The sequence below is a fragment of the Monomorium pharaonis genome, chromosome 3 (genome assembly GCF_013373865.1).
Source record: "Monomorium pharaonis isolate MP-MQ-018 chromosome 3, ASM1337386v2, whole genome shotgun sequence".
Classification (NCBI taxonomy): domain Eukaryota; kingdom Metazoa; phylum Arthropoda; class Insecta; order Hymenoptera; family Formicidae; genus Monomorium; species Monomorium pharaonis.
This window is the reverse complement of record NC_050469.1, coordinates 31,849,822-31,863,705: the sequence shown is the minus strand read 5'-3', so window position 1 is coordinate 31,863,705 and position 13,884 is coordinate 31,849,822. Positions and strand designations below refer to the sequence as shown.

Below are 13,884 nucleotides of genomic sequence, written 5' to 3'. Positions count from 1 at the left end.
AATATTGCAATGTATTAGTATATTATTAATATTTAAAAATAAATTAAATTAAAATACACATGTAAATCATGTGTATGTGTATAAACTTTGTATGTGTGTAATAATATATAAATCATATAAAAATACTAATAAAAATAGATAAATATCATTAACGATAAAATTATGTGTTATTTCTAAAGATTTAACAATAATTCTCAATACTTTTGAATTGCAACAGGATCTTTATATTATATAAGTTTAATATCTCTTCTAGTAAATTTTCAAATTTTATTCGTGTCTTTTTGCAGCCAGGTACACAATATTTGATACATTTATAATTTTATTGTTAGTGATATTTTTTAATTTTTATTAGTATTTATGATTTTGCATAATTTATATGTATTTTTGACTCACGTTTGTATTTTTTAATTTAGTGATTAAATATTAATTAGATACATTGCAATATTAGCGTTTTGTTTTTTCCCCCGTGCGTTGAAGAGAAGAAATTACCGTCATAAAATGCTCGTAAAAATAAGGCATTGCACGAAAACGATTGTCATTTATAAAAGCCAGTTACCAAAACGGAAAAAAGATCAAAACATCTTTCCTTTTTCGGAAATTCGTGAATTTTAAATAAAATTCTAAAATGATATTTAATAGGGTAAGTAATTAATGGCTGTAATCACTTACATGAAAATTATTGCTTTGACATTGTTATAACTAATAAATATTAATCAATATAACGAGCGATATCACAAACATTACTATTGCAATATTGAGAATGATAATTTCATTTCAGAAAATATTAATTATAACGATTTCGTAGGATTTGTGCGTTAGGATCTTCAATTGCGATCCATGAAAATCAGCAAGAAAATTTGAAATGATAGAAAAAATGTATCGTACACGGAAAAAGAATTTAATATCAAATCAACAATCATTGACTTATATAAGCAAAAACATAAAATCTTTAAAGAGTTTGATAATCTTAAACAGATATTATTTGCTTGCTTAAATGAAGAAATTTTGTATAATTTTATTAGAAAAATATATTCAGTTTTATACAATAATATTTTTCATAAGTTGAGAGGAAAAAAAAATTCAATAAGAAATAACAGTAACTTCAAACTAAGAGAATTAGAATTTTTTAATATTATTGTTATAAAATAATATTGCGTTTTTTAAATGAGTATTAGAATATTGAAATAAAAATATATTTTTGCGAAGTTTACTAAATTAAAAAAAATATTTTATATATTCTTGCTAATATATAAGACAATTATTGATATAACAATGACAATTTTTAGAATCGTATTTGAATCTATTAGAAATGTCAAATTATAAATAATTAGGAATTTTGAGTAACAAAGTAATTTTAATTGGAAAATGTTTTCGGTGAAAAGAAACCGTGGTGACATCGTTTAATAGCGTTATTCTGTACTATTTAAAATGACATTTAACATATAATTTTTAAATAATGCTATATACACCTCAACTATACCGTAAAAGATAATTATTGATGGTGCGAAGGAAACGGCATTTTGTATCATGTCTTTTTGGATGACATTTTGGTGTCGTTATCTTAGATTTGTGTGAGCCTCGCACGGAATACAATACGCTGATACGATAAAAGTCATTATTAATTAATTGGCTATCTTTTCAAAGCTGATTATTAATAGTGCTTTTGTTTATCATCTTTAACGATGACAATTTATAAAATACAAATTGTAATAAGGCTTTTGTTCGACCGGCTGAATTCAGCCGAATTAGAGGAAAGTATTAGATTAGTGAAAATATTAGTTTAATCATCAGGTGACATGAAAGAGACAAATATTTCTAACTCGTTATTATCTTTTTGTAGATTTTGATGTTTTATAACTAATATTCCAACAAAAACTATCGTAAGAGTCATTGCTGACTCCACGTATGATATACATTACAGCTTTTAATAGAAAGTGTATTTCAAAATACGTTGCATTTGCAACATTAGAAATATCAAATAATTTTTTGTACATTATTTTTTATAGATAAAAAAATGAATTTTTAGATTATTTCGAAGAATAGTTAGCTGTAATTTTAACTAGCAAAGAATTGTTGCATGCGAATATTCCAGACATCATAATGTCCAAAATCGGGACATAAGACATCTTATGATTATTTGACATTGTGTTGCCTAGGATACAATTTGTAAAACTTTCAATATGCTTTTTTACATTGCTAAGATTTTAAAGTGTAAAATTATAAAAAATATTTATTATAAATAGCAAAATATCTTTTTAACGTAATCTCGTATCAAAATAAATTCAAAATTATTTTTGAACACTATAACATTAATTTTCTGAAGTCTTGGACACACGATACGATTTTTCATGCTAGATCGCATATGAGGCATCTTAATACGTGTTCTGATTGACTCGGATAATTATGTCACCAATCGTAAGCCAATGAGGATATGTAGTAAGACGCCTCGTATGCGATCTAGCATGAAAAATCGTATCGTGCCGAAGGCTTAAGTTTAGTAAAGTAAATAAAAATTATATATATATATATACAAGTATATGCATACACTCACGTATGTACACACACAGTCTTAGCTAAAAATATTAGGCACCTGTTTTTTCATTTATTTGGAATTCTTTTACTTATATTATTTAATATTGACTAATTAGCTTTTGGTTTTAAGAATCTTTTAAATTTATGTGTACCGGAAATCAACAGGAAATAATACAATAATAATAGAATTTTAGATAAATAAAGAAAATCATACATACGCGTGCGCGCACGTTAATACTTTTGGCTAAGGTTATATATATATATATATATATATATATATATATATATATATATATATATATATATAATGTATATAAATTATATACATATAAAATATGTATATAATATATAAAATTATTAAAAAAAATATATACACTTAATAAATGTGTGCATATGTGTATTCAAGTGATTAATATTATCGTATTCGATTTGGTAATGAATAAAAACATATCATATGCAAAATATAAAGTAATTAGCAATTTTACTATTTAGCTATATACACATATAGTGAAAGTACCAGTTTCCAAAAATATTAACATATTACAGCAATTATTTCACCGACAAATTTTTTTAAAGTGGTCTTAACACAAAATTAACCAACGTGTTTTTTCTTATCTTTCATGCCATCTGATGGTGATTCTTGGTTTAAATACTCGCATTTTGAATTTGGATGTGACACAGTGCACACAATCACACATTCTATTCTCAGCACTCTCGTTTCGATACCGTGTATTTCATACATTCTTTTTCACACAAACAAATATCTTATTAAATAGTTTTATTGAAATAATAAGAATAATTTCTAATAGTAAACAAATTGTCATAATTACATTAGTTAATAATAATAATAATAATAATAATAATAGTATATGTATCATTATTATTATATAGTAAATATAATATATATAATATATATAATAATAAATTAGGAACCACGTACAATATGAAATATGAGAGAAATTAAATTAGAATACATTTTGTTAATGAGAACTATTTATAAATAATAAAAATACTATTTATATTCGCTTTTATAAATGTTTAGGCCACGCTTCTTTCATTTTCTTATTTTAAGCTTTTTCTTTCTCTTTAGCTCTACCTTTTTCTTTGTAAGCAAAAACCTTGAGTAGTTTGAATAGAGAAAGCCGTTTGTTATAATTATTATTACTAAATGTATCTCAAAGCGACGAGCGACGGATGAGTGACTAATGTAAAAAAGGTGAAACAAAAGCATTTGGAAGTTTTCTTTTTTTACTCGAGATTATCTACAAATATACAAATTACTATTGAATCGTCGTTCAATGTACTTTCAGTATGTTTTCTGTCATCTCGTTCAGGTATGTTTTTTTTTCAACAAATTATTCAATTATAAAAATATGCATTTCGGTTTTTTTGAAGCGCAGTGCATCATGGTACGATGAGGTATCAGGCTGATGGAACATAGTACTGTGTAATACGATGTGGCGTAATGAAATATTGCCTTTTTTTAACTAACATATTATTATATGTGTAATCTGAATTTTTTTAAATATAAAATAATTTACTATATACAAGAAGCTGAGACAAAATGACAAGGAGGCCCAGCTTCCTATATGAGACACACACACACACACACACACACACGCACGCACGCACGCACGCACGCACGCACGCACGCACGCACGCACGCACGCACGCACGCACGCACGCACGCACACACACACACACACGTGTGTGTGTATATATGTATATATCAGTTTCACTTTCTATTGTATTATTAACATTTTTGTAATGCTACATACATTATCAACCAGCAATCTGAAAGACGGAAAGGTTTCAAATAGAAAAGTGAGACGTAAGAAAAAATGATAAATTCGGTTGTAATTGCATATGAACGAAGACCTTTTATCTTAAATAAATAAATAAGTAACGAAACAAGAGAGAACGATGCATGATCGATATAATTTAATATTAGACAATATAGCAATTTTCTTGATTTCGCCGAACAATTTAACAATGTCGGCATGTTACTCCTTTATTTTACATATGAGAATATTAATGACAATTAATTCGAATTAATATCTGAAATGATATATGCGTGTATCATTCAATATTTATTCCATTGTTTTGAAATCGATACACAGGACGAAAAGTTGTAGAAATTCTTTTAATTTCATATTTGACTTTTTCCCGTGTAAACGGATGAAGCAAATTTTTAATCGCAATTTTTTTATCGCGGAATCAGCAAATTATGATCTACGCTTATATAAAGTCGAATTAATTTTTCTACTATATTTGCTGTTCTAATTTACGATAATAGCTAACGGCGCTTGTAATTCCATTGTGTTTTTAAATATTTTTACCGTTTGTGGTTACAAATGTGGAAACGAAAATTGATTCACTATAAGTACGTCATTTTGTGTGTGCCTAAGATTCAATAAATAATATCTCGCGTTATAGGGGCAAAAAACGTCTTGAGAAAATATTTGTCAATATATAACAGTATAACGCCGGATGGCGATCTGACGTCAATAGAATCTTTCTAACCAATTAGCAATAAATAGCATTTCTCTATTTTAGCGGCAAAATGTACTTCATATGTGCTTAGGGAACTATTGCTTTCTGGTAAGACGTTGGATTTAATCTAAATTTAAATCTTAGATACTTCTATGTAAGACACATATGTTCATTTAACCCTTTGATACTAGTGGTACGTTCGATCGCGTTCGTGAACGTTCTTTGGAAGAGCCTAAGGGAAAATATGATGCAAATTACTAAATCCGGTCGCAATGCGTTAGACCTCTGCGACGAAAGAACGTGATACATCATGACAAAACGCATTTGTGTTTATCATCGTATATATGCGAAAATACCGGAACAACAATGTGTAAGTTTTTCGTAGGATAGAAATGTGGAAAAGTTAAAATTTTTACCATTAAAGATTAATGGAGAAAATTCTTACATAAGAAAAAGTTACATAATTGCTATCCAGATTTTAAAGTCTTTCGTAAATAACGAACGAAATTAGGGATCGAGTAGCATGAGTAGCGTCACGTACCAAAAATCAAAGGTTTTACCTTGTCTACTCAGCGCTTTACAGCTATTGTGTTTTACAAGAGGATATTTCGTCACTAGCGTGTATCAACGTCCTGCGCTCATAACACGATTAGTAATTAGACGACGCTCGTCGCGAATTTTAAGTAGAGAGAAGTAAACACACAGGCGATTTTCTCTCTCTTTTCCCCCTATTTGATTCTTTTTGATCAGATGCACCGCACAACTATTTGCTTTTTTACAAACGAGAGTAGAAAGGCACTACTTTTGCAACTGACACATGTATTACTTTTTTGTTTTTCTTGTTCGTTGATAATGAGTGATGAAAGTAAGACGCGATACTATACAAACATTTGCGTAAAAACGACATTCAATGGTCACGAGCCTATCATTTTCACAGAGAAATCTACGGAAATGTTTTGTCCTCGAACATCATGTTATTCATGCAAAGTCTCTTTAGACTTTTGGACAAAAGCTTTATTCTTCGCGAACTGTTCATAAAAATATTCATTAGAAGGAATACACGATATAATCAACGAGCATCAAATGTCCCTTCGATTAAAACAGAAGATATATTATGACAGTACGGGAATATAATGAGCTCGATATAATGATATAATAATCGAAGAGAGAGATCTACATCGTCGTATTTGGTACGTGTCATCAGCTCAGAAATCGTACTTGATTTGCATCTCTCAGCACCGCGTTAGAATGGTTGTTCATCACTCGCTGAATTAAATAATTAGAATATTTCTCAACAAGTTCGCTAGTAAAGGCTACTAAAGGCCGCTGCTGTCTTGAGACATTTCAAACTACTTTCAATTAAATCGGACAGTTTGTCCGATGATTTCTCGTACGTCTCGAATATCGCCGATAACAAATCGTGGTAAAACGTTGTATATAGACGACGCGTCATGCAGTTCGCTATTGACTCGAGTGCTTGCTCTCACTGATGGACGCCATTCTCATCGACTCTGTGTCTGAACTATTCCAGTTGGGCATTCTCGTCTGCTCTATCGTCGCCTAGGAGATTTCAAATGCTATATTATTATTGTGATTTGTATATATATACTATATATATATATATATATACTATATATATACTATATATATATATATATATATATATATATATATAGTATATATATATATATGTATATATATGTATATGTATATAATATCTAGAAAAATCTTCATTTTATATCTATTTGGTTCGTCAGTCCATTCTACAATAGCGTAAATGTAATCGTAAGGCGCAATATATCCATTTCTGACAATGCAAATAAGTTTTAATCTCGGTTTAACTTCTTTTTTATCTTTTTCTAATTCTAAGAATGAGATAAACTGAGATTAAAGTTAATTTGAACGTTGAAATGGACATATAACTGTACCTTACAATACCTTTACAATTACTTACAACTACAGTTATGCTATTATAGCATAGTTTTTAAGAATGTAATACACCTATTTTTAAAATAATAAAAAAATTAGATTGTTTTACATTATACTTCAAACTAATACAAAAAATTGGCATAAATTTTCTATACGGATAAAAAATAAAACAAAAGAAACAAGACAAAATAAGACCAACATTTCAATAAGACGTGATAATATGTATTAATTAAAATGTAATTAAGAATTAAAATTTAGAAAACGTATATTATGTAAATATAGGAAATAATTAAGCTACACACAAAATACAATTTTCATATGTATATAGTTTATCTGAAATATAAATATTAGTTGTATATTTGTTAAAACAGGTGTAATACATTCTAAAGAAAGCACGTTCTACTATATTGTCTGAAAACGCTTAAGGCCCCCGCACACACTTTTGCATAACGCATAGCATAAGCAAATTGATTGGTCCATAAGCAAAGTGCATAAGAAATTCAATCAATCAAATTTTTTATGCATTTATGTTATACGTTATGCCAAAGTCTGTTCGGAGACCTTTATTTTCAAAAATGTTTTGTAAGATAAAAGTATTGAAGCAATTAAAATGTAACTTTTGTAAAAATATTACTTTTTACTATAGTTTTTTTTATTAATATGGACTATAATATGGACATCACAATGAATAATATACAATGTTAAAGAAGGATTACAGATCTTCTCTGGAACAATGATTAAGAGTCGTTTATTGAGCTAAAATGTAAAAGCAAAATTTTCTTAATTAATGTATTAACGTGATTGACTTAACTATATCTAATATTAAAAACTAAAAATTGACAAAATAGTGGCTTTTCAAAGATTAAAATAAGAATAAAATAATCTTTAAAAGGTCACCATTTTATCAATTTCCAGTTTTAACATTGGTTGTAGTTTAGTTAATGCACGAACTCATGTAAATAAAAATTAAATTAAAAAAATTAAATTAAAAAAAAAAACAAAAAAAAACCTTTGTTACATATGTGAGGAAAGTCGTTCATTACGTGTTTTTTTTAGTTAGAAAAATGTCATTTTTCTCATAAAACAGTTATCTCATACAAATAATTTATTATTTCACCGTGTTTGTCGTGCCTATAGATGGCACGAACAATGAAACAATACATTGGGCTAGTTTCCACCGAACGTATCAATCCAATTTTAATTCAGAACGAAACAAATGTAACAACTTTTTATCGAAAATAGAAGTGAATTAAGTTTCTACTTCAGAGCTACCACTTTATTATATATAAAGTACAGTAACATAACTCTTATTTATTACTTATGTCCAAAAATCGCGATTTGTTATCCATTATATAATTTGCTTGGGCGATTTTCGGGCTAAAAATAAAAATATGTTTCGCATGCACGCACGCTCACTGACGCATTTTGACCAATTTGTCAAGTTAATATTATTCAATTTTTACGTTTCCACAAATTTTAGTTCGCTTCTAAACCATTAGTCTCATTAGGTTGACGGACTGAAATAAGAGTATTAGATGCTGTTAGACAAATTTCTACCGATTTCATTTCACTCCAAATTGAAATCAGATCATTGCCGCACTATTTTTACATGCCACCCCTCGCATTGCATAGAGACACGGTTTCGTTAATAGAAATAAGAGAGAAAGATGTACATTACAAATTCTTTCTAATTCTCTATTTCTCTAATTTTCTATTTTTTTCTTATCTTTTTCACTATCTTTTTCTTTCATGCAAGAATATCTAAAAAATGGCAGACCAATCAAAAGTGGCTTTTTCGTAACCAGTCTCTGCAGTCTCTGGTATTGCATTCGCATATGCGCATGCATACGATAAGTATAGCATAACTTATACGAAGAATTACTGACGCTTCGTCGCTTTCGTAAACTTAACTTTAGCTAATCTGTCAATTCATTTTGTCTGAAAAAGGGACACAGCGACTTCCATTTTCACGTACTTGCAACAAAAAATAACACGTGCAACCAGTGCAATTCGGCTTTTGCGTCCACTCTTTGCACTCCTGAACAATAATCAACCTAGCACTTGTAACACAATGTACTATTTTATTTTCATATTTTAGATTAATCGTTGGTTCTTATTCTCTTCTATAGTCTATAGTCGCCAATTTAACATTATTTATACATTATACAATGCATAATACAGTTGTGATATTTGTAATAATAAAAGATGTCATAATCTACAAAAATCAACGTACATTTTTACAAAAGTTGCATCTTAATTACTTCAATACTGATATTTAAGAATCCTTGAAAACTTCTTTTGGACTCAATAAAGTAGAATACCCCCCTCCTAATATCTCGATAGGATCACGTAAGCTCAAGCTTCATCTTACCGAGTTGTTAGTATTCTTGGCCATAAAGATCATAAGAGAGCGATTGCTGAACGGCCTCAGCTCCGGATCTCGACCAGGACCATCCACTGTATCGACGGAATTATTGCTGCAACAAAAAACATAAAACCGAATGTAATATTTCGCTGAGAATCTGTAATAAGGCAGGCAAATTTTCTTTTAGAAAAAAGCTAAAGTTGTAATTAAACTGCTCGCTATAAAAAAAAATAATAAATAATGCACAATGAACAATTAATACCTCGACCGTAATTCCTTCTGTTTTCGTTTACAATGAATGTAAGCCGTTACACAAATAATAACGACGAGGAATACTGCTATTGTGGCACCACCGGCGATGCTGGCTGTCTCCAACATTACTCGTTGCCGTGAAGCTGTCAAGGAAAAAAGTATTTTGTTATTATTTCTCATTATATTAAATAATAGGTAGAAAAATACGATATTCCAATAACTTTAACGATGCGATTTAATGATTATCTTACCTGTGGTACAAAAAGAGAATTTTAAAAAGTTTTAGAACATAACTTTTTCAAATTACAAATAATATTAAATATATGATTTAAAAAATTAGATTTTTATGTGAAAATTAAGAGATTAAAATAACTCTTTACATAACAAAAATTTAATCAAGCTTTGAGAAAAAAATGTATATTTTTTAATATACTTATTAATATATATTGTTAAATATTTTCAAATGTTTTTGACCATAATTTTCTTTAACCCGTTGACTGTGTATGACAGCTATAGCCGCAAAAACAAAAGTGGCCAAGAGTGTGTATGATGGCTATAGCCGCAACATAGAAAAAACAAAGTAAAACTTTCTGAATTTGCTTGAAACTTGTTACTCGGGGGGTTTTTGGGGTCGCTGATTACGAATCCGAAGTTAGATGTACAAAATTTAAAATGGCGGATCCAATATGGCGGATCAAAATTATAAAAAATGGTCTGATTTTTATGAAATTTGGTACCCTTATGTTTTTTGGGTCTCTGAATCCGAATATGACATCAAAATTCAAAAATGGCGAATGCAATTATGGGAGTTCTAATGTTAGGATATTGATTTATTTTGATCAAATGTGGAATCGGCGGATCCAAAATGGTAAAATTTCTTTCTTATTAACCATTTTGAATATATTAATTCTAATGTTAAATTTAGATTCAGAGATTTAAATAACTTCGAAATAATAATAAAATTCCATCTATTTTTTGTAATTTTGATCCACCGTAATCTGACATCATATTCGGATTCAGAGACCCAAAAAACATAAGGGTAGTTTCATAATAATCCGATGAATTTTTTTTCAACACACTTTTGGCACAAATAGTAAAATTCTCTTACACAGTCAATGGATTAAATAACTTTTTAAAATAGCATTGAAAGTCTTATAGAAAGAAATTTTAAATGATTTAATCACAAACAAATATAAGAATTTCGAAAATTATATTCATTAAAAAACTAGTGAGAAACATTTTAGAATTAAAAAATTGATATTTTATGATATATCGTTTTCTTACAAGTCTAAAATGTTTATCCTTTATATACAATTTTCTTTAAGTATAACTACTAATAAATTTTTTTGAAATTAATTTTAACTAATATTTCTGTTCTAATTCGTTATATAACCTTAGGTAGATACCTATGGATCTGTGGGACCTAAGATTTTTCAAAACTCTGTCATTTTTGTTATTAAATTTTTATTAAACAATGTTATTAAACATTGTTATTAAACTATGAAGTTCTCGGGTTTCAAAGACTATAGATGTCTACGTACCAAAAATATAGGTGTCTACCTAGGGTTACGATGTAAAATAATCATATATTTATGTTGTACAGCTAATTTTCAAACAATTCTAGCATAGTAATATTTTTGGAAGCTATTCCTGTCGCGCAATCAGTGTTCAGAATTAAAAAGAAATAGATTTACTTACGTAAATAGGAACCATCCAAATCTTTAAACTCGCATCTTTGCCCGATAAATCCATTGGCGCATCTATAAAGCAAAATATCACAATTAATTAATTAATTGATAATTATTGAAATATGAACGTATGATTTGTGTTTTATCGTTTTCCTTTCCTTTCACAATTTACAAGATAGAAAGATGTAAAGTATGCTCTTTAAGCCAACTATTTATTATCGGTATTAATTTAAGATTTAATTAATATATTTATTATATATCAATAATAGTCAATTAATAAATATTTAATTAGATTTAATTACAAGCAAAAGAATCATTATAACAATACAATACAATTATAGTTAATTGTGTAGACTATTTTACCATGTGTCTGAGGCCGGTAGTCGAATCTTATTTTAAGATTGTTTCAAGTAATGTTTTAAGATCCTACTACGGCTTTGTGATTAGCTGATGGCATCTTAAGGAGATGCTGGAGATGGGTCTGTTTTACCGATTAAACGATTATTGTTCCACTAAAAAATCTTTTTGTTGATTACACAGAATTAAAAATCCTTCTTCAGAATTAAAATGTAGACACTAACGGAGTACACAGTACACAAGTTTATATAAAAAACAAACAAAAATTAAAAAATTACAGTTTTGTGATCGATTCCTGAGGTCGACTCGTGAAAACATTTGCTGCGTATAAAAGTTTTGGACTTTGTACGTACAAAACAAGCGTGCCTCGCCCATTGCATTACAAGAAAGAACAATTCTGTGCTTTCAGAAATGAGTCTAGACGCTTCAGTATAATGATTTCTTATAAGGAAAATCTCGTATGTATATGTGAGTGCGGATTTGGAAGAAGTCGATAAGTAGAGTAAAATGGAAAAAAAAGTTTGGTTCTCGATATAAAATCTAATTCACAGATTGATATTAATATGTGTACTTTAATTCTGGAAAAGAATTTCCAAATCAAATAAAAGAAATACATACGAAATCTCATTAATGATGTGCACGAATGACTCTACATTATCGACCCCGATCAAGTTTGAGAGGCAGTCCAGCATAATCTTAATTATAAGACCCGACTATGAATACCGGTCAAAAAACTAAAATTTGTTAAAATATACGATTTATAGATATAAAAAGCAAATTTGGAATGTATATTGTATCGTATGTTCAGAAATATAAAACGATTTTTTTTGATAAACAAAAATATTGAATTTTTATCTTTCAACCGTGCTATTTATTTATTTATTTAGAAAAAATTAAAATAATTTGGGGGAGGGAATGAATACTGCAATTAATTAAAAATATTTACACTGTAAAGTTTTTGTATAAAACATTTTCTGATATTCGTTTCGTTTATGAGATATATCAAAAAAGGAAGCCTTTTTATTCTTGAAGATTTCACCTCTTCAAACTTTTTTCAGTTGCTACAAACACTTCTAAATTTATGTATTCATATTTACACTAAGTTTAATTAAAATCTTAATTCCCTTGTAAATAAAAATAAAGATGGTATTATTATGAATTAAATATACATAATTTAGATAAAATTCATAATTTAAATAATATGTATTATGAAATTACGTATATTAAGGGATTGATATTAAGTCATTAGTTGTAACGTGCGTTCATGTATGACATTACTAATAAAGTCGACATTTTGCATTATTATAGAAATAATTTTGTCGGAAAAAGATAGAATTAAAATTTAAAAATAAAATTCCAAAATTTTTTCTGTATTAATAAATCTTACAAAATTTCATAATTTTTTCAAAGAAATAAAGAAGATTCTTAAAAATTTTAGATTTTTCTGATCGTCACGGTAGTAAACATCTTGTACAGAATACAATGCAAAGAAATATAATGCAAAGAAAACATACTGATTTATGGAACTCCTCTCACATAAATGACAGACCTAAAATCTAGAAAAGAAATGCTTGACAAATATTTAAAGGAATTTATGTATCTAGTGCCTTTCTTGTGTGATTCCGAATTCTTTCATAAACAATCCATAAAAAATTGATTTACATTATTTGCTTAAATAAAAACGGGAATTTTTATACTTGTAATTAAGAAATTCTGTAAATATAATAAAAGATTCTCCTGAGAAAATGCTATACGGAAAAAACTACCTGGTTGCCACAATAATATAAATAGTTAAATATGGAACAGCCATACTGTCGTGATGCGGCAACCACTCAATACTATAGCGAGAACTATGATATGGTTGTCATACCCATATAGATGTTCTCACACCCACAGAGCTGTGGGAGTGACAACCATATCATAGTTCCCGCTACAGCAAAAGTGGTTGCCGCATCGCGACAGTATGGCTGTTCCATATTTTACTATTTATATTATTGTGGCAACCAGATAGTTTTTTCCGTGTATGAAATGACAGATTGTACCCTAAAAATTTTATTTTATTGTTAAAAAATGTTTTATTTTTATAAAAAATAAGTAAATTTATAACAATGGATTTCCTAATATTCTAAATAATTCGTTTTTGACAATCTTTTCACACAGTAAAAGAAATATAGTCATACTAATTTATGGTGAATTATATCACACTACTTTCCACATGAATGATAGTTTTGCATATCTAATATTTAAAAAAAAAACCAATGCGGTGTT

The 13,884-nt window shown here is 28.3% G+C and overlaps 1 protein-coding gene across 1 annotated transcript in view; it reads right to left on the bottom strand.

The window, feature by feature from the left end:
* Positions 1–3,295: 3,295 nt before the first annotated feature.
* The window catches only part of LOC105833934 (histone-lysine N-methyltransferase Suv4-20), a 43,005-nt gene continuing 32,416 nt past the window's right edge, over positions 3,296–13,884 (bottom strand). The window contains exons 4-7 of the mRNA XM_036285086.1: positions 11,270–11,331; positions 9,582–9,714; positions 9,326–9,431; positions 3,296–6,585 (exon numbers count right to left, since the gene is read on the bottom strand). Coding sequence (XP_036140979.1) covers positions 6,487–6,585; positions 9,326–9,431; positions 9,582–9,714; positions 11,270–11,331 — 400 coding nt within the window. The 3' untranslated portion in view covers positions 3,296–6,486. The remainder of the gene's footprint in view (positions 6,586–9,325; positions 9,432–9,581; positions 9,715–11,269; positions 11,332–13,884) is intronic.